The following is a 23,239-nucleotide window of genomic DNA, read 5'->3' as shown; positions in this document are numbered from 1 at the left end:
ATTCATCAGTGGGGAAAGAAAAAGTCTTATTCTGAGATTTAAGTGAGGTTTTCATGAATCTCATCTAATTTAACTGAAACCCAATTGAAAACTAGATCTGACATGGCCAGTTTTGTTCTATTATTCCAATGTGGACACAGTTTGAGTCAGTCAACCTCTATAGCTTACATTTTAAAATAACCGGAATCTAAATAAGTGACTCAAGTTCTAAATTGAGATGACTTTCTGCTGAATTCTACTGATACAGAGAAAGGCACCAGGAAAAGACTATTAGAAGTTCCCATAAAGAATCATTAAAACAGAAAGAATAGCATATGTTAAAATAGTTTAATTTCTCTATCTATATTTTTATAAAGTACTTACATAATTGTATTTTGTGAACAATAAATGAAAATACAAAACACCTTCTATCAGGTACTGACAATTTGTGTTTTCTGGATGACATACCCTGTAACTTCATAGCACTGTACTTACACGAGTAAAGCTAGCTCAAGTGAACATGGCTTGAAAATTAATATCCTTGATTCCAGCACCAATAAATAACTATGAAACAGCAATGTATATGAAGGAATACCAAAGACTCTAACTAAAAGTTTCATAATCAGTATGATACTACCTGATGTCTGTAGCCATGAAATTTACCTATTAAAGTAGAGATGAAGGAGGAGCTGGGATCAAAGGGACATCTGCCCCTTCCTCTCTCAGATCTGTGCGATTCCAGGTGAAAAAGGGGAGCCTGTCCAGAAAACCAGAAAAACCATTATGTATCTGCCAACTTTAATAAGAAGTTAATCTCTCAGAAAAAAATATATTCAACCTTGATTATTTACAAAACAAGTACTGTAAATAAGGCTCCAGTGAGAAACATCAAGGAATTTAGGAACAAACTGGATTTTATAAATATGTGGATTTTAAGGCCCATGTGGTTTTATCACTCTTCTCAAAAAGGATGCAGGTGCTGAAATTCACAATTTTCATCATTTCATCACACAGTATTAGCTATGTTGACATGTCACTTAAATATTTCAAATAAACGGAGACTTGATGGGGGGAAAAAAGTTAGTAAAAAGGAGACTCATTGATAAACATGGACATGGGTTTTATTACACAAAAGCCATTATTGATTTTTTTTGAATAATCTCTAAAAGAATATAACATGTTCTGTCAATAATTTGGAATATCTATTTTCAATCATTTTTATTCCTCATCACATTCTCTTTGCAAAGACATCTAATATTTAATAATTTACAGAATGATTACTACATAAATAATCACTGGGATATATATGTGTGGAAGTTGATGCCATATTATAAACAATATTTCACACAAATGAGATATTGAAAATATATTCTAGAAAATTACAGCTTTATTGGTTCCTAGTGTAATTGTATAACTACAGGACTTTTCCTAAGTGTTCTCAGATTTCAAAATTCTCATTAATGGGTATTTCTATAATTGATTTTCATTAAGTGTGCTATAAGTGCCTTCAGTTTAAAAAAATGTAGTTTGACAAAGTGACAATAAAAGTCAATATATAAAATTTTGTAAGGGAAAAACTACTTTGCAATAGAATGTTGCCAACACTGCCCGTTGCAGCATCTATAAATAGCTCTGCTCATCTATAAATCATGAATCTGTACACAATCCAAAGTTCTGAGGACCCTACGAAGGTTGCATACACTTTTCTACAATTTCATCTTGACTTCCCAATAACCAGCTCATTTACTCCACATTATCTATCCTGTCCCTTTCTTGTTGTTCTTATTCAACTTTTCTCTTTCTCTCTGATATTCTAAAGTCATTGATCCTGCCATTCCAAGACTTTTCTAGTAAGTGCAGAGATCACCTGACCCCTATGAACTTCTTGTCTTGTCTTTGGAAATGAAGCAAAGTCTACAGAACAAAGAAATACAAGAAGGCAAAGTGGTTGTCTGAGGAGGTCTTACAAACAGCTGAGAAAAGAAGAGAAGTGAAAGGCAAAGGAGAAAGGGAAAGACATACCCAACCGAATGCAGAATTCCAGAGAACAGCAAGAGAGAAGAAAGCCTTCTTAAGTGAACAATGCAAAGAAGTAAAGGAAAACAAAACAATGGAAAAGACTAGAGATCTCTTCAAGAAAACTGGAGATACCAGGGGAAACTTCATGCAAGGATGGGCAAATGAAGGAGAGAAATGGCTAAGAAAAGATTAAGAGAGGTGGCAAGAACACATAGAAGAAATATACAAAAAAAGTCTTAATGACTCGGATAGCCACAATGGTGTGGTCACTCACCTAGAGCCAGACATCTTCTGGTGTGAAGTAAAGTGGGCCTAAGGAACTGAACTGAACTGAAGGAAGCATTACTATGAACAAAGCTAGTACAGGTGATGGATGTCCAGCTGTAAATTGTGATACATACTTTTTAAATTTGAAGACTATGTAATGTGTGTTTGAAGTCTATAATACTTGTAACAAAATAATGAAGAGTTGTTTTGAACACCTGAAAGTTCTGTAACTCTTGTCTTATCACTTTGACCCTACCATCTTTGACCCTGTCCCCACACCTGGCTAGTTGTTAAATGAACATTTTTAATTACTAAATTAGGGTATCAGTACATAGTACAACAAGTTCTATAGTTTTTTATTAATCAGAACATACCTTTCTTTAGAAGTATAAGATTCTGTCAATATTATTTAAATCTCTGTGCTTTAACAATAATATTGTATCCCTGCTTTTTACTTTGTTTTTTAATTACTAAGTTAAATGAAGTTGTAACAAAAATGTGTTTCCCAGTTGTTTTTTTTTCTTTTTTAGCAAAGGCTGTTATAATACTATGACTAAAATAACTGATAATAAAAGCTAATGAAGGGTTGACATTTTTCATGTGAATGACTTGAGAGTCTAAGTACGGCTATGATCACACACAACCTTACATTCCCATTATTTTGAATTTAGCCTTGTTTGCTGATGAGGGCTTCCCTAGTGGCTCAGCTGGTGAAGAACCTGACACTCAGTGAGAGAGATGCAAGAGACATAGGTCAGTCCCTAGGTTGGGAAGATGCCCTGGAGAAGGAAATGGACACCCACTCCAGTATTCTTGCCTGGAAAACTCCACAGACAGAAGAGCCTGGCGGGCTACATAGTCCATGGAGTCACAAAGAGTTGGACACAACTGTGCAACTGATTCAGTTGTTTGCTGATACAAGGTAAATAGTTTCATCGCAGCTGTGGCCTCAGTAAATTTTATCTGAGCACCTTATGTACAGTCACAACCTTAAAGCATAATTAGATGACAATTTAGAGAAGTTAAACAGACAAAGCAATGCCAGAAAAAGTCAGAAGATAAAATTATCTCACACCTAATCAATATTTTATGACATGGTAAAAACAACAACAAAAAAATCTGCCTATGGTGAAAGCTGCTGCTGCTAAGTCGCTTCAGTCGTGTCTGACTCTGTGCGACCCCATAGACGGCAGCCCACCAGGCTCCCCCGTCCCTGGGATTCTCCAGGCAAGAACACTGGAGTGGGTTGCCATTTCCTTCTCCAATGCATGAAAGAGAAACGTGAAAGTGAAGTCGCTCAGTCGTGTCCAACTTCTAGCGACCCCATGGACTGCAGCCCACCAGGCTCCTCCATCCATGGGATTTTCCAGGCAAGAGTACTGGAGTGGGGTGTCATTGCCTTTAATCAAACCTAAAAATGGTTTGCCCCTTACGAACATACTCAAAACTCCTATTTTTGTCACATCACTCTTTGTTGGTAACAAGTATGAGATTTCCACTGAACAAATCATAAATGATGAACAAGTTCAGAAAGTTAATTTCTACTGGAGATAAGGTGATTACTGAAACTATATTTCTGGTCTAGTTTTATTGCTTCTCTAAAAACTTTTCACCATGCCTTCTGAAATCCTTATTTCATGATAGTGAAAGTTGCTTAGTCATGTCAAACTCTTAGGAACCCCATGGACTATACCCATATCCATGGATTCTCTAGGCCAGAATACTGGAGTGTGTAAACTTTCCCTTCTCCAGGGGATCTTCCCAACCCAGGGATCCGACATAGGTCTCTGGCACTGCAGCCAGATTCTTTACCAACTGAGCCACAAAAGAAGCCCAAGAATACTGGCGTGGGTAGCTGATCCCTTCTCTAGGGGATCTTCCCAACCCAGGAATTGAACCAGGGTGTCCTGCACTGCAGGCAAATTCTTTACCAACTGAGCTATCAGGGAAGCCCATTTCATGATAAGTAAACTGCTAAGACCACATTCAATTTACAACAGGCTTCAATGCCTCCACGCCTTAATTAAGTCATAGCTCCCATACTCAGCATAATTATGGAGCCTCATGTTCATGTTCTAATGCCTGGAACCTATGAATATCTCATTTTGCATAATAGCAAAAGGGCTTTTTCAGATATGATTAAGAACCTCCAGATAGGGATGCTGCCAAGAATTATCCAGGTGAGCCCAATGTCATTATATGAGTCCTAAAAATAGAGATTTGTTGATGATAGCCAAGAACCAAACCAGAGTGATGCAGTGTGGGGAAAATTAGACCTGCCATTCATTGCTGGCTGTGGCAATGGAAGAAGGAAGCCATGAGTCAAGGATGTGGGGGGTTCTCCAGAAGCTGAAAAAAAGAATGAGATGGATTCTCCTAAATCTTATGGAAGGAATGCATTTCTGTTGACATCTTGATATTATTCCAGGAGAATCATTTTAGACTTCTCACCTACCGAATTATTAGATAAAACATCTGTTTCATTTTAAGCCACTAAATTTGTGGTAATTTGTTATAGCAGCCTTTAAAAAAAATGAAGCTCCTATGAGGATATTGTTCCATACAGCTTCTCATCCTTCCAGCTCTTTTACATGATTAATTACAATACTTTTTATCCAATACAGAATTGAAACCCTTTTTTCCCCCCAAAATATAAAGGTCCCTTCTCATCTTCTGTTTCTTATTCAGCTCTCACTTTGTCCCTAGTATCTCATCCATGAGTCTACCTTCCCTATTTCTATAAACCTATGATAGTGATGCTGCTATAGTAAACCATTCAAAAATATAAAGCAATCATTTACAATCAGTGATTTTTAGCTCAGACCTCAAAGTTGCCAAGGAATGTATTAATATGTTTTCCTGGTCATGTCCTTTTATAACTCCTTTGAGTAGCTATATGCTCAGCTAGCCTGACTTGTGATCTCTCTTGACAATCAGCAGACAATCTCACACCTTATGTCTGATGGAGAAAATCAGTTTCCATTAATTATGTAATTATTCAAAAAATCAATTTCTTCTAAGCCAGGTCTTGGCCTTAGAACAGAAAACAAAGTAGCAAACAAACAAACCCCAAGCCTCATCAGTCTACTGGTCTCATAAAATTACCCCTGATAGACTTTCCCTCTCCAACCCCCCCCCTTTTTTTTTTTACTGTATCTATCTGTGATATTCGATGCTGCTGCCCACACCATGGCACTTATTTAATTCATGCCTTTACCACTTATCACCACCTTAATTTTAACACAGCTTCCTGAGCAATGTCCCCAGGCCCAGCCATTAATCCTTTACTCTGTAGCCAAAGACTTCTTTCTGAATTTCCTCCTATCAACTCTCCACTTAAAATATTTCATTGACTTCCCATAGTCTCTAGAGAACAAAGTCTAAAGCCCTTAGAGTTTTTACATAGGGACTTTATGCAAAAGTACTTCACCTCTAAAATGCTCCTCTTACATTCTGAGTACCAACCACTCTGATTGCTTGTAGTTTTTTTCATCTTACTTGGGCTCGTTAATGTGTTTAGGATATCAATGCCCACACAATATTAAAAATTCAGCACAGACAATATGCATTTTCCACATATTGTGTGGGCATTTTATCACTTTCAAGAATCCTGATCTGACTCCTCTGCCTGCCCTAACATTGATTTCTTTCCCTTTCTGTGTCCTCCTGAAGCATCATGTAAATCCCTCTTTTATGTCATTTACTTCTCTGTATTATATTGTCTGATTCTCTTCCCTACTGGTTTGTGAGGCCTCCTTGGGGAAACTGCCTATATGACATTTGTCTTTGATTCCCTGTATCAAATAAAATATCTTACGCATAATAAATGCCCAACTGTTCATGTTTTCTAGTTTTATCTCCTTTGCTGTGTGCTCTTTGTCTATTTTCTAATGGATCTAAAACAATTCACAAAACATAGCTGTGGATAGGCACGTTGATTGAAAACTAAACAATCTGTACAAACTATAATGTTATACAATGTTGTATATGCTTTCTTGGGGCTTTGCATACAGCACTATCATCATTCTATTTTTTCTGTATTTTGATTGCCTTTGGCTTTAGTAAACGTGACTACATTTTTAAAACAACTAAAGGAAAAATAAACATATTTTTTTTCCTCAGCTATTTATTGAAGATCATATATTTTCAGAAATATGTTGACAGTTTATGATAAACTCTTGCCAGGGTTAATATACTAAAGGTTAGGATGAATATAATATAATTTAATGTAATATGACAGTCATTAAAAATAATATCAAATACTGAAGAATTCTAGAGACAACTTATTTTGTCTTCAAAGATCTTATTAATGACAGCATGTAATTTGAAGTACTATGAAGGTGTGACATGGAGATACAGTTACTTCTTAGATAAGGTTCCCCTTTTCCACATGACTTTTTTAATGAGGAAAGGTGTTCTCTTAATACTGTGGTATATCGTCATGAAACTTCAAAACTGAAATGACAATAAAGACTGAGTTCTTAATTCTTATCTAACAACCAACCTGACAATAGTTTTTAATGAACTAATTGGTATTATGCTCCATGATTTTAGAGGAAAGGCTTTCTTTGTCTTAAGTTACATGTAACAGAAAAATACATTGATCCAAGTCATCTTAATTTCTCAGAATTCTATATATGATTTTGGCAACTTTATACTGAGATGTGTAAATTTTTAAAAGGAAAAAAATTTACCATAGATAGAAGAGTATTGATGTTATGATAGAAAACAGGCAAATTCTAAACTTTCATTGCTTTGTTTTGCATGGGTCAAGCTAACTTCAAAATTAGCTACAAATTCAAGAATGAAGTTTTTTCACATTATTTTGAGGATTCACTGTGCTCTTAAATTTAATGTACAATCCAATAAAATACTAAGAAGCAAGTAGCATAATTTTCTTCCATGAAGTAAACTGCAGCACCCAAACCAACAAGAAAACTTGAGTCATGATGACCTTGTCAATGACCCCAAAGCAATCGAGTTTATGGTTCAAGTAATGTGTAATGCTGGTGTTTAACCCTACTGAGAATGCTGGTCACTACTTATACTGGCTTTCCATTATCTATGTTTTAACAGCTGGAATTTCTGCTTGAGTTACGCGGCTTAAACTTACAAGACATCGCTGGTATTAACAATGTGGGCAGCACTTTTTGTTTCAGCGTAACACAGAGAAGTTTTTCAATAGACCCTTGTGTGCTAGAGAAAAAGCAGGACACCTAGCTTACCAACGTGTGCAGATGCATGTGTTTCTCTGAAAAATGTTTGTAAAGAATAAAGGCTACATTGTCCCAGGAGAGTTTTCTCATTTAGGTCTTGAGAAGAGCCCTCAAAACCCAGAAATCCTGCTATAAGCTCCTATCAATAGGTGTGAGTTACTACATAATCAGGTGTTAAACATGATGTCAATTAAATGAAATGAGAGTTTCCTCATTAATAAATCAGCTTTGTGAACTAATACTATTCTTGCCCTCAGCACCACTGAGATATCCTGAAAGATGTCAAAAGTAAATTAGAACATTATGAACACAAGATAAAACAAGTAATCACTTGTTTTATTAGCTATTCTAATAGAAAAAAAAAGCAAAATATATAGACTCACACTCATGTATCCATCAACAAAGGTTGTTTCGGTACAAAAATACCCCCAAATAAATAGCATAACAGGCACTTAAATTCTTCACAAAAAAAAACAGCTATTCAACTGTCTGTATCACAAGTTAATTTTGAATGTGATTCACTATATTGTTTATTTTTTCCCTTTCTTCTGCCATGCAATAAAATCATTTATTAAAGAATATGAAACATTTCTCAAAGGCTAAATAAGTAAGTTGAAAAAACTGCAAAAAGGAGTGAGTCATTTCAGTTCATTTGCTCAGTCGTGTCCGACTCTTTGCAAAGTTGTAAGTAAATGTTTTGACTTTAAAGCTATTAATTTTGCATTTTAATTGCTTTTTTCTTTACATTTTTCCCAAAAATGATGCATGTTTGTAAAATACTTTAAAATTTAATAAATATTCTTCCATATATTGTTTCATCCTCAAAATAAATCTGTAAACTAAGACAGGGTCAACAGTATTGTTCACAAATATTACTTTCTAAGTGAGGAATCACAGGCAAGATGAGTTTTTGCGAGTCTCAACGAGTGTCTTCTTGTTCTATATTATTTGACAGTATTACCCTACCTGCCACTGTAAAAGGAGAGTATGGGTATGTTTGTGTTGCCAGGCATGGCTATTTTTTTTTCATATTTAATGTATAATCAAGGTTTAAAATGTATATTAAGACTGTTTTAAAGAAGAAAAGTATTTATTTATTCAATTACATGTTCAAAGGTTTTATTTCCTTAAATATTATTGGAATAGCTTGCAAAAACACTAAAATCTTTTAAAATTATGTACTACATCTAAGTAAAATTCTAACTCAACTGTCTTGTGTTCAATTTTTTAAAAAGATTTGCTTTAACCTTTATTTGAAGGCAAAATCATCTTTACCCCCCTCTGTGCATCCTTTAACTACTACTTCCATTCTGCCCCTCATTCTACGTGCCTTCATCATATGCCAATATTATCTTAAATTCCACGCTGATATCTCTGCCTAGTGGATTTGTATGGTAGGCTGTACTAAGAGTACTAGAAGCAAATACTCTTCAAATTGTAATTACAATGCTGTCTTGAAGCTTTTACTAGAAAACAGCATCACTCATGTCTCCCACATCTTCCTCATCATCTTCTTCAAAATAATCATGTCACTCTCCCTCTGTAAAATCTTTAGTGCCTCCTCATTATCATGAAATAAAGTCTAACTTCTAGAATGGTAGTTCAGAATCTTCACAGTTTGATAAATGCTTTATCCTTTATGATTTTCACCATCCAATCAAAACTCCAGCAGTATGAGCTGACATCTTTAAAATTTTTTGCATCAAAAACATCCATAGCTCTGATTACACTTTCCCTTTGGGAAAAGAGAATTTTATCCTTCATTTTCTTTACAATACTAACTCCTAATAATGACCAAAGGATGCTGAAAAATTATTTCACTGATACTCCCCAAGACTTCAAGCAAAACTTCTCCCATGGCCTATGCTATAAATGTCTTGCAGCATTATCCTCACTGCATTATCCTCACTGTGATGATGTGTATTTGAGTAGTTCCACAGACATTTCAGAAGCCTATGTTCCAATCATTCAGAAAATATTGAATTTAGGAAGCAGATTCATGCTACTCCTTTTAAATCCCATAAAATTAAGTAAAGTAGCCTAACTGTCAGGGAAGATTAGAGAGAAAATGCCTACCTCAGGAAACATGAAAAGTCTCAAGTAATCTAATTTTACACCTCAAGAAACTAGAAAAAGAAGACCAAACAAAACCAAAGTTAGTGAAAGGAAGAAAATAACAAACATCACAGCAGGAATAAATGAAATAGAGACTAAAAAGACAATAGAAAAGATCAATGAAACTAAGAACTAGTTCTGTAAAAAGATAAACCAAACTGAGAAATATTTAAATACATTAATTTTAAAAAGCAGAAGTCAAAGAAATAAAATAATATATGAAAAAATGATATTACAGTTGATACCACAGAAATACAAAGAATCATAAGAGACTACTATGAACAATTACACACCAACAAACTGGACAACCTAGAAAAAATGGATAAACTCCTAGAAACATATGGCCTGCAAAGACTGAATCATCATGTAACAGAAAATCTGAACAGATATATTACTAGTAAGGATATTGAATCCATAATCAAAAAATCTCCCAACAAATAAAAGTTCAGGACCAAATGGCTTCACTGGTAAATTGTACCAAATAGTCAAAGAATTAATACCAACCCCTCTCAAAGTATTTCAAAAACAGAAGAGGTGGGACCTCTTCCACATTTGTCTTGTAAGGCCAGCATTACCTTGATACCAAAACCAGACAAATGCATGAGAAAAGAAAATTATAGACTAGTATGCCTGATGAACTTAGAAGCAAAAATCCTCAACAAAATATTAGCAAATTAAATTCAATAATACATTAAAATGATCAAATAAGAATGGTCAAACATTTGAGGTCAATATGATGCACCACAGAAACCAAAGGAGGCATAAAAGTCATATGATCATCTAAATAAATTCAGAAAAAGCATCTGACTATATATATATAATAAGCATATATATATATATAATATAGAAAGAACTCATACAGTTCAATAGGAAAAAACTCAAACAATCTGATTTTAAAAAAATGTGTGGAAGATCTGAACAAACAAATTCATCCAAAAAGATATATGATGGCCAATTGATATATGAAAAGATCCCTACACCATTAATCCTTAGGAAAATGTAAATCAAAACCAGAATAACACCTCACACCTGTTAAAATGGCTATTATCAAAAAATCTAAAAATAACAAGTTTTAGCAAGGATACAGAGCAAAGGGAACCCTATGCATTGTTGGTGAGAATGTAAACTGGTACATCAAATATAGAAAATAGTAAGGAGGTTCCTCAAAAAATTAAAAGTGAAACTACTGTATATCCAGCAATTCTTCTTCTAGGTATATATCTAAAGAAAACAAAAACAATAGATCAAAAATATACAGGCACTTCCATGTTCACTGAAGCATTATTAACAATAACCGAGATAATGGCAACAACCTAACAATTTTGTTATCCATTCAACTATTGGACAAGTAGGTTGTTCCCATTATCTCAGTTATTGTTAATAATGCTGTAGTGTATACAAACAACAAACACACAAACATATATATGTATACACACACAAACACACACACACACACACACACACACACACATATATATATATATGGCTTTGCCTGCCATGCAAGAGACCCAGTTTCAATCCCTGGGTCAAGTAGATCCCTGGAGAAGAGAATGACAGCTCACTCCAGTATTCTTGCCTGGAGAATTCCACGGACAGAGAAGCCTGATGGGTTCAGTCCATGGGGTCACAAAGAGTTGGACATGACTAAACAATCTTCACTTTCACTTTATATATATATATATATATATCCCTATAAATAAACATATATGTATACCCACACATATATATATAAACATAATCATATATGTATGTATTACATTATTCAGTCATAAAAACAATGAAATTTTGACATATGTAGTAGAAGTGAGAAATAGAATAAAGGGACTAGATCTGATAGAATGCCTGATGAACTACGGAGAGAGGTTGGTGACACTGTACAGGAGACAGGAATCAAGACCATCCCCAAGAAAAAGAAATGCCAAAAAGCAAAATGGCTGTCTGAAGAGGCCTTATAAATAGCTGTGCAAAGAAGGGAAGTGAAAAGCAAAGGAGAAAAGGAAAGATATATCCATTTGAATGCAGAGTTCCAAAGAATATCAAGGAGAGATAAGAAAGCCTTCCTCAGTGATCAATGCAAAGAAATAGAAGAAAACAACAGAATGGAAAAGACTAGAGATCTCTTCAAGAAAATTAGAGATACCAAGGGAACATTTCATGCAAAGATGGGCTAAATAAAGGACAGAAATCGTATGGACCTAACAGAAGCAGAAGATATTAAGAAGAGGTGGCAAGAATACACAGAAGAACTGTACAAAAGAGATCTTCATGACCCAGATAATCACGATGGTGTGATCACTCACCTAGAGCCAGACATCCTGGAATGTGAAGTCAAGTGGGCCTTAGAAAGCATCACTATGAACAAAGCTAGTGGAGATGATGGAATTCTAGTTGAGCTATTTCAAATCCTGAAAGGTGATGCTGTGAAAGTCCTGCACTTAATATGCCAGCAAGTTTGGAAAACTCAGCAGTGGCTACAGGACTGGAAAAGGTCAGTTTTCATTCCAATCCCAAAGAAAGGCAATGCATAAGAATGCTCAAACTACCATACAATTGCACTCATCTCACACACTAGTAAAGTAATGCTCAAAATTCTCCAAGCCAGGCTTCAGCAATATGTGAACCGTGAACTTCCAGATGTTCAAGCTGGTTTTAAAGAGGCAGAGGAACCAGAGATCAAATTGCCAACATCCATTGGATCATCGAAAAAGCAAGGGAGTTTCAGAAAAACATCTATTTCTGCTTTATTGACTATACCAAAGCCTTGGACTGTGTGGATCACAATAAACTGTGGAAAATTCTGAAAGAGATGGGAATACCAGACCACCTGACCTGCCTCTTGAGAAACCTGTATGCAGGTCAAGAAGCAACAGTTAGAGCTGGACATGGAACAACAGACTGGTTCCAAATAGGAAAAGGAGTACGTCAAGGCTGTATATTGTCACTGTGCTTATTTAACTTACATGCAGAGTACCTCATAAGAAATGCTGGGTTGGAAGAAACACAAGCTGGAATCAAGATTGCTGGGAGAAATATCAATATCCTCAGATATGCAGATGATACCACCCTTATGGCAGAAAGTGAAGAAGGGCTAAAGAGCCTCTTGATAAAAGTGAAAGAGGAGAGTGAAAAAGTTGGCTTAAAGCTCAACATTTAGAAAATTAAGATCATGGCATCTGGTCCCATCACTTTATGGCAAATAGATTGGGAAACAATGGAAACAGTGGCTGACTTTATTTTTCTAGGCTCCAAAATCACTGCAGATGGTGATTGTAGCCATGAAATTCAAAGACGCTTACTCCTTGGAAGGAAAGTTATGACCAACCTAGACAGCATATTAAAAAGGAGATACATTACTTTGTCAACGAAGGTCCATTCTAGTCAAGGCTATTGTTTTTCCAGTGGTCATGTATGGATGTGAGAGTTGGACCATAAAGAAAGCTGAGCGCCGAAGAATTGATGCTTTTGAACTGTGGTGTTGGAGAAGACTCTTGAGAGTCCCTTGGACTGCACAGAGATCCAACCAGTCCATTCTAAAGGAGACCAGTCCTGGGTATTCACTGGAAGGACTGATGTTGAAGCTGATACTCCAATACTCTGGCCCCCTGATGAGAAGAGCTGACTCATTTGAAAAGACCCTGATGCTGGGAAAGATTGAGGATAGGATGGGGATAAGGGGATGACAGGGGATGAGAAGGTTGTATGGCATCACCGACTCAATGGACATGGGTTTGGGTGGACTCTGGGAGTTGGTGATGGACAGGGAGGCCTGGCGTGCTGTGGTTCATGGGGCCGCAAAGAGTCGGACACAACTGAACGACTGAACTGAACAATATGAATATACCTTGAGGGCATTATGCTAAGTGAAATAAGTCAGATAAAGACAAATACCATATGATCTCCCTCACTGTGTAATCTAAAAGAAGAAAACAAGCTCTAGATACTTATAGATACAAAGAATAAATGGGTGCTAGTCAGAATCAGGGAGTGGGGGTAGGAGACATAGCTACACCTGTTTTTATTTTAAGTTTTTTAGTACAAGTTTTTAAGTCTAAAAATTTTAAATAATAATAAATATTAATTTAACCAATGGCTAACAAAAATGAACAGGTGATTGCTAGTACTATATAGTAGGCTAATTTTGTTCATTAACCAATATATTAACTGAATTTCAATAATAAATACTTGTAATTGTTGAATCATATTAGACACATACATCATTTCAATGGCAGAAATGAAATAAGGTCTCTGATATGTTCTTCTCATAAATTAGTGAAAAAAAAATTTAGAGGAAGAAGGAAAATTAGAATCGGAGTAAGAACTAGAATAAGAATGAAGATGCTTTCCAAATAAAGTTAAGTCAAAGTGGAGATAAGAAAGGTTCTGATTTGATCTAGCTCAAGACCTCTTTCAACCTCAATTTCATTACTTGTAAAAAAAAAAAGAAATAATACTTCTATGCTGTTATCTCCTACAACTTTTGTGACAATCAGAGGAAGAAAATGGGTGTAAAGGCCACTGAGAAACTACAGGAACTAGAACATATGAATATATGACAAAACTATATATGAAAATAAAACTGATCTCTTACAAAACCAAGGGTTTGCAACCAAATATTTTATATCCAACCCAATAGTGCCTAATGCTGATTTCATTCAGCAATTTGTGTTTGTTGTTCTACAGTGAACTTTATAGAGCCTTCTTCTATATTATAAGAAGTCAAAGTGGTATAAGAATGCACATTAATATGGATAGTATTTCAAAGCACCATAGATAAGTGACAGATTATTCGAAAAATAGTGTTTGGACAACTGGACTACCATCTGGAAAAAAATAAAGTGTGATTACTACCTCATGTCCTATCGCCCTGTAGACATATTCCAGACTGATCAACAATTTAAACATAAGAAATTGGATTATACTGGGAATAGAGAAAGACATAAAAATTTTGTATATAACCTTGGATTCAGGGAAAGGACTTTTAAAATAAAACACAAAATTCAGAAGGCTTAAAAGAAAGACTGATAAATAATATGACTGAAAATTTTGAAAAATTCTATATGGAAAACAAACATTTTTTCACTCTAAAAACAAGACTTTTATTTTTCTTAATTTATAATAAATTTATACAAATCAATAAAATATCACAAAATCAACCTTTAAAAAATGCTCTGGGGTCACAGATACACAAAGTAGGCATGGAATACCATTTCATTCTAGAAAGCAAAGGAAGTTATCAAAACTATTAGGGTTATATTATAAAGACTTAAGTGTCAACTTAACAAGGTATCTACTGTACAAATATGGGACAATCCACTGATCAACAAGAATAATGACTGCAAAGGGTTGAAATAAGCCAAAACAGCCTAAGAATATAAAAAGCTGAATACTGGCAATGTTTCTTGGAATATCATAAAAGGCCATATTAGTAAGTACCCTATTATAATTAAATATGTAGTTCTAAGATTAAGAATGCTGGTATTTTAATTATTTGAAAGATGCACACAGCCAGTTTTCTTATAATTATAACATGGGTTCTGATTTGATTCACTTACCTTATGATCATCTGTGTCTGATTTGGGAAAAAATCAAGTTTAATGTGATAGAAAATCCATCACATATGTCTAGTCAGTTCTTGCCTGAACCAGCCAGTTAATCTGACTTCGAATTTACATATTGACCTGACTTTCAACTTATACTGAGACTGAAATAGCATCCCATAACAAATTACTCAAGTAGCTTATTTGGAATCTCTTTACATAAACAAATTACACAATACTTAGAGCAGGTGCATCTATATGTAAAAAATGCTGAAGAAAATAAAATTTTGTAGTAATTGATACCACAGTCTAGATTATGAAACCTAGCTTCTGCTTAATAGAAAGCTATAAAATTTAGTGAAATAATTATGGCTATATTTTTGAGCAGGTATGGATGTGCTATCCTGTATAGATATTTTAGGGTGACTTTTGTAGGAAAATATAGTTGCAGTAAAGATTTGTTCAGTGTAAACAGATGTTTAACTTCTGGTAATCTCTATACACTGTATGATAAAATAATTGGCATAACATAACCAACAAGCAATTGGATTAAACTCTGTTTCTTGAATAAAACATATGCTATCTGCTAATTTATATATAGGCATATAGGATAATCTGGGAGAAGGCAATGGCACCCCACTCCAGTACTCTTGCCTGGAAAATCCCATGGACCAAGGAGCCTGGTGGGCTGCAGTCCATGGGGTCGCTAAGAGTCAGACACGACTGAGCGACTTCACTTTCACTTTCTACTTTCATGCATTGGAGAAGGAAATGGCAACCCACTCCAGTGTTCTTGCCTGGAGAATCCCATGGATGGAGAAGCCTGGTAGGCTGCAGTCCACGGGGTCGCACAGAGTCAGACACAACTAAAGTGACTTAGCAGCAGCAGGATAATCTATATATAAACATTACATATTTTAATATGTAAAATATAAATAGGGGATATTATTATTAAATATCCCTTACTAATAATTTATTAATATAAAAATTAAACAGAAGAGAGCTAGAAATAATTCAGAATAAGTACTTATGCATCCCTTCAAAAATGTAACTGAAGGATGGAGATAATTATCTAGATGTTTACACATGGCAAGAGAAAAGCCATATTGACTGAAGTCAGCTTAAAGATCTGGGTTTCTCTTCTGCACTGCTCTTCCCGTCCACCTTCTCTGGGTTTGACTACTCTCACTGTTATTCTGACCACACACAATGAAGCAATAATAAAAATTCTTTTTTGAGAACAAAGATGCTTTTCATAAAACTATGAATATCTACTTTTCATGAGAAGGAAGTCATAGCCCCTTTTTAGTATACAGCCAGCCTGCAGAGCCATCCCTCATTTCTGAGTCCCTGTTCCCTTTCACTTGGACACTTTTGAAAACTCTTCCGTCTTATGAGTGTTCCTACTGCTGACTGACTCATACATGGTCACAAAGGATCCCAGTCCTGTGAGGAGGAGAAAGAAAAGAAGTGCTGGTAAAAGGAAAAAGAAATCCACCATCTGCGCAGCAAGGACTGGACAGCTGCAAGGGAAGGGATGCTTTCTGTAACAGCTGATTTGTCATCAGCTCTGGCTGCAGCCACGCAGCTCTGAGTTAAAAGTGCAAACAAAGGAAATTTTGAAAAATAGGGTTAATGGGTATAGTCTTTGATGGTTATCAGAAGAGTCTAGGTTAGGGGATAACTGTCTTTTTCTCAGGAAAGGAGGAAATGTACCTACATTGCAGTCTTATAAAGTTAGAGCATTCCAAAATTACTTTCAAAGCTGGTAATAATTGAACCCGTTCTGATTTTATGATGTCCATTCCACACACTAATCTGCTCTCTATGCCTCAAATGGGGAGTCTGCTCCATGATCTAGTCTTGAGTGTGAAAGTATACATTCTCTTCTTCTTGCATCTCAGTTCTCCCTTTCTCAAACCTCCCCAATTAGCTTATCACACAGAAGTAAAGGGCATGTGAACATATCCTTAGCATGCTTTACTTTCTATATGATTATTCTGGAGGCTCATACCCTGTAGATATAGAGTAGAATAGAAATAGAATAGGAGAAGGCAATGGCACCCCACTCCAGTACTCTTGCCTGGAAAATCCCATGGACGGAGGAGCCTGGTGGGCTGCAGTCCATGGGGTGGCTAAGAGTTGAACACGACTGAGCGACGTCACTTTCACTTTTCACTTTCATGCGTTGGAGAAGGAAATGGCAACCCACTCCAGTGTTCTTCCTGGAGAATCCCAGGGACGGGGGAGCCTGGTGGGCTGCCGTCTCTGGGGTCGCACAGAGTCGGACACGACTGAAGCAACTTAGCAGCAGCAGCAGAAATAGAATACGATTAAAATAGACAACCAGCACATTACACTTAGGCCACACGGTCAATGATAACAGAATGGAGGATAAACACGGGGCTTAACATGTACTTCAGAGGACATCATTTCAATGTGCACTTGAATTCAATGAGCACTTCACTCTTCTGCGCAGGGCATTGTGTTAGGTACTGCAAGTTAATAATCATTTCTAAAGAGCACTTAAGGAAGATACAAAACACTTTTACCTACATGTTCTTCTTCACTGCTTATCTCAAGTCTTTAAGATAGATATTTAACCTATTTTAAATACAGTGATCCTTCAAAGAACATCACATAGGAAGGAACTGTGTCTTCTGGGCTCTAGATAGGGAAATACAATTAATGTAACAAGTGCCTCAGAGTCAAAAAGTCCTATACTGATATTATGAGGATAGTAAATTGGAACCTAATTCTAGTACTGAGGGTAGAGTACTCCGTCTGGCTTGAAGGAGGGAATGGTAATATTCTAGGATGCTTTTCCTGAAGGAAACAAAAGAACAGTTGATTGGAATTTATACTTGGAACACTTTCTGTGTTTCAGATATTGTCCTAAGAACATCGTTAATTTATTTCATTGTTCTTAAGCTTACTACAACACTAAGAGATCATTTTATCCTCATTTTTTCAAATAAAATTTCTGAGGCTCAGATACCTTTAAAAATGTATCCAAATCCACACAGCTCATAACAGGAAGATCTAATTCAATAGTCTCTTGACCATTCTCTTAAAAGGAAAGCAGGAAGGAGGAAAAAGAAATTCATGATGACAGAATAGGTATGAAAGAAGCAAGTAGCCCTGATGAACTGTGATCAAACATTTAATGAGGAAGTTCAATAAACAAGGAGAGAGGGCTAAGAAACTACATTAGAATTAGACAGTGAAGGATGCTGAGATAAGGCATTTGGACTTCCTTCCCTCAACGTGCAATGGGAATCAGGAATACATATTTTGATAAGACTTATTTTCAAGCAAGGTTAAATTTGACAGCAGACTGAAATACAGCAAGACTGATGAGTAAGTGAAAAGTGAAGGAGAGCTAGTGGAGGCAGTCAGGATTGACAGTGCTTCTGGCAGAAGGAACATAAAGAGGAATGGACGGATTGGAAAGAGAGTTTAAAGATACAGCTGAAAGGATACTGCTACTGACTTAACTTGGAGGAAAGCTAGAGGTATTAATGCACGAGTGAAAAGAAAAAAGGTATTATCTTTTAACTGGGATAAGAGCTCAGTGAAAAGGAATGAAGGAATAGGTTTTTAGGAAACAATAAATTTCATATTAGGAATGTGTTTGATTATTGATTTGGATACTTTTTTGGGTTGTGTATTATTTTTACTTGGAGACTATGCTGAATATGATTGTCCTTGTAAATAAGTCAACAAAACATCCTTGTCATTTTCCTGTTTCCAAGACTTTCCTGGTTAACGGTTTTACCTTAGAAGCATACATGATCCACCTTATCCTTTGATCTGTATACTTTGTAAACAATGATAGGAAATAACAGAAACTTGGCATAGGATATCAAAAGATCTGTCAGGATTAGCAAGTCAGACTTGTAAACAGTTGATGCCACTGGAGAAGCTAAAGGAATAAGGCTGAAGATGCCGCCACTACTTTTGACAGTTGACAATTACATAATATTTATCATCAGTCAAGCACTAGTCAAAGTGCTTTACTTTTATTAACCCAGTCCTCAGAACAACTCTACCCACTCCAGTGTTCTTGCCTAGAGAATCCCAGAGATGGGACAGCCTGGTGGGCTGCCGTCTATGGGGTCACAGAGAGTCGGATATGACTGAGGTGACTTAGCAGCAGCAGCAGAACAACTCTATACATGAGATTAGCTCCATTTTATGTAAGAGGACATTGAGGCATGGAGAGAAGAGTGACATGGTCTAAATTATTACACAGTCAGTAAAAGACTGGGATTAAGCCTAGAGGTACGGAATTATGTATATACACACACACACACACACACACACACACACACACATGCAATTAATATCACCACTGAACCACTACCATCGGTTTGGTCTGTGGCCTTCCAGAGAGAAAGAGAGAGCTGAAAGACACAGCCTCAAGTGCTAGTCGTGATTTAGTCTAGTGGAGGGATAGAGACTGCGGAAATGTTGAAGAAAACACTTTTAATTTGTCTCTGTCCTTTGACTACCTCATAAAGGTGAAGGCAATGACATGTATGACTATAAATGACTGAAACAATGTCATTATGTACATCCTAGGGATAGGGGAGCCTGAAGGGCTGCCGTCTCTGGGGTTGCACAGAGTCGGACACGACTGAAGCGACTTAGCAGCAGCAGCAGCCGCAAGTCAATATATAATTATGGAGAAAAATGTAGAATATAAATCTTTAAAAGCTAAAAACAATAAATTTTCATAATTTGACTATTTAAGGAGAACCACTGAGAAGCTGTTATATTTCTTTCTAGTCTTTAGAGCATCTTTGATATCTTATTTCATAGAGCTCATGTTATACTGAATTTCACTTGGATGTCCAAAACACAGCATGGAGCTCTATCTCCATTTCCTTAATGAACACTTCTCAGTCTCTAGTGCTATAATACTTTATGTGCAGAACCGTTTCTTCAGCCCTGGCATTCGCTGATTTTTATTTCCATAAAATAACACTGGGTGAACAGATGTCTACCAGCCTGGTTTTGATCATGAAACATGGACATACGCAAGTCTCCACGTATTCATCTCATCATCCTTTGGGCTCCTGTTACCTGTGTCCTCTCGCATACTCAGCTACCATCTCATCTCAGCAGTGATTTAGCCACCTGAGGGGAAAGGAATGGTAGACCTACAGAAATTCCTAAAAGGAAAACACCATCTGTGTAGGGTTGGTTTACTTGTTTTCTTCCTTCCTGTGTTTGTGAAAGCTGTTACACTGGAGGTCACATTTTTCTTTGTATGTTTTTGTCCTGTTTTATAGCCTTTTTGCATTCAACTTTATGTTCAGGCCAGTCTCTACGGCATGTAAGTAATATGTTGTCACCTAGCCTCTCTCCAGATGTTCCTGGCAAAGTTCTGAGAGTTTACCAGAAACTTCTCTGCTTCCCCTGGGGAGGCACTGCTCTGTTAAGTCCCACTAAGTGCCTTCCTCCAGTCTGGTTCTGCTTTACAGCTAATAAATATCCCTGGATTTTCCAGCATACAGTAGCATCTTGTCCTTAGTAGCAAATGCTGATGCACATTCTCCTCTTTGATGTAATCTTTCTAGTAATTTCAACAGAAAATCAGCAAGAAGGTGGTTCTTAAGACTTGGAGTAGGTTATGGCCTGTATCAGCTTGGATCCAATCAAGAGACCAGGAAAAAAAAAAAAAAACCCACAAAATTTAAACAGGAGACATTGAACATAAACAAATTATTAAGTGATGATAGAAGATTAAGCATAAAGATAAAATGAGGACTGAAGAAGGACAAACCGGGAAGGATTTCCACGCATTGAAGGATGTGTGTGTTTGCATGCCGGGGGACAGTGGAGAAACGTGTGGTATGTCCAGGTCAGGGTTCTGCTCAACGTCTCCAGGCAAGTGGAACCACCCTCAGGGACACAGAGAAAACCACTGGAGTTCAGAGTATCAGAGGAGGACCTGGTGTGCTGGTGTGGGCGTGGCTCACTGGATGACCCGCTCCCGGACAGGAAAAGGTGTGGGAAGCAGTGCTTCGGCCTGGGCTGGGGGCAGCCCTACATGTACTCTCCATGCCACTGCTGTCTAAGTTGAGAGTTGCAGCCACATGTGAGAGACAGTTGTGTCCTCTGGGCACTTCACACTGAAGCATACCAAAGAGGCTGAGGAATGGAGAAAAAGGTGCCCTCTCCAGAAGCCCGGTGAAGGAGCCCCAGCCTGAGCACGACCTGAATCAATGAGAACCACCTTTTTCTTCTGAAACATCTTGCAGCGCCACCTACTGACAAAAGTTTAGCAATTTTGTGTAAATTTATTACACAAAATAAATTTAGAATGCATTTATTGAATAAAAGTGAACTATACTGGATGTGTCTAGTCAAGGCTATGGTTTTTCCTGTGGTCATGTATGGATGTGAGAGTTGGACTGTGAAGAAAGCTGAGCACCGAAGAACTGATGCTTTTGAACTGTAGTGTTGGAGAAGACTCTTGAGAGTCCCTTGGACTGCAAGGAGATCCAACTAGTCCATCCTAAACGAGATCAGTCCTGGGTGTTCATTGGAAGGACTGATGCTGAAGCTGAAACTCCAATACTTTGGCCACCTCATGCGAAGAGTTGACTCATTGGAAAAGACCCCGATGATGGGAGGGATTGGGGGCAGGAGGAGAAGGGGATGACAGAGGATGAGATGGCTGGATGGCATCACTGACTCAATGGACGTGAGTTTGAGTGAACTCCAGGAGTTGGTGATGGACAGGGAGGCCTGGCGTGCTGCGATTCATGGGGTCACAAAGAGTCAGACACAACTGAGCAACTGAACTGAATTGATACTGGATGCAAAACTAAATAATAATTATGCCTTAAAAGCAACAGGCAGAAAGCCTGTCCAGTTTTATGTTCCCACCAGAAAGAAGTATGTGTAAGAGTTCCTGAGTCCAGACAACCACAACTGACTGAATATGTTTAAAAGTTGGGGCTTCCCAACTTTTAAACTAGTTGGCGCTAGTGGTAAAGAACCTGCCTGCCTATTCAGGTTAGATGTAAAAGACTCAGGTTCGATCCCTGGGTGGGGGAGATCCCCTGGAGGAGGGCATGGCAACCCACTCCAATATTCTTGCTTGGAAAATCCTGTGGACAAGGGAGCCTGCCAGGCTACAGGCAATGGGGTCACAAAGAGCTGGACATGACTGAAGCAACTTAGCATGCAAACAAAAATAACTCTCTTTTGTTTAGGATTTACTTAATTATAATGAGCTTGCACATTCCATATATTTAATAGTATATGTATGCAATTTTTTGGAAATTTATCTTGATATCCATTAATTAATTGGCACACTTTTAATGCTTTACAGACACTCCTCAGAATTTAGGATATTAATGTTTGCTACCTGTTACAAATATTTCTTCATTCTGTTACTCATATTTTGAGTCAATTTATGATACATTTTTAAATATATAATTTTTATGAATTATCCAATATAATCCAAACATATCAGTATTTTCCTTTTGCCTTTTATTTTTTTGTCTTACTTTTTCCTCCCCTGCTGTGGAGGAGATAAATTAATCACAAGTATGCTCTTGCAAATCTTTTTATGCTTAGTAACTTATCTCTTTGATCAAGTTTAGTATTCAGCTTGTTAACAGAAGCTTTTTCTTTCTTTTTCTAGCACAGAGGCAGAGCATCTTTGTTTTTTGAGCAGAAGAAGGAGCAGTGGAAATTTGTAGGTCTAACATCACTAGCCTTTGGTGTGAGTGAAAGCTGAGTTAATCAGCCTGGGCCTAGATAAAGGCCAAGACTAAAAAGAAAGATTAAGATGAAACTGATAAACAGATGAAAGTGAAAGTCGCTCAGTCATGTCCAACTCTTTGCAACCCTGTGGAACTCTCCAAGCCAGAATACTGGAGTGGGAAGCCTTTCCCTTCCCCAGGGGATCTTCCCAACTCAGAGATTGAACCCAGGTCTCCCACATTGCAGGTGGATTCTTCACCAGCGGAGGCACAAGGGAAGCCAGATAGCATAAGACAATAATGGGCAGATAGCATCGGACAATAATGAATAATCAGAAGCTGTAGTGAGGATGTGGATGTGAAGGACTGAGGAAAGAGAAGG

At 36.9% G+C, this 23,239-nt stretch overlaps 1 protein-coding gene across 1 annotated transcript in view; it reads right to left on the bottom strand.

The window, feature by feature from the left end:
• The window catches only part of SEMA3E (semaphorin 3E), a 273,570-nt gene that overhangs the window by 62,507 nt on the left and 187,824 nt on the right, over positions 1-23,239 (bottom strand). Inside the window, exon 5 of the mRNA XM_019958591.2 lies at positions 643-736. Within this exon, the coding sequence (XP_019814150.1) occupies positions 643-736 (94 nt within the window). The remainder of the gene's footprint in view (positions 1-642; positions 737-23,239) is intronic.

This window comes from Bos indicus, chromosome 4 (assembly GCF_029378745.1).
Source record: "Bos indicus isolate NIAB-ARS_2022 breed Sahiwal x Tharparkar chromosome 4, NIAB-ARS_B.indTharparkar_mat_pri_1.0, whole genome shotgun sequence".
Lineage (NCBI taxonomy): Eukaryota > Metazoa > Chordata > Mammalia > Artiodactyla > Bovidae > Bos > Bos indicus.
Note: the sequence above shows the minus strand (reverse complement) of the source record. Positions and strands in the feature narration are given on the sequence as shown.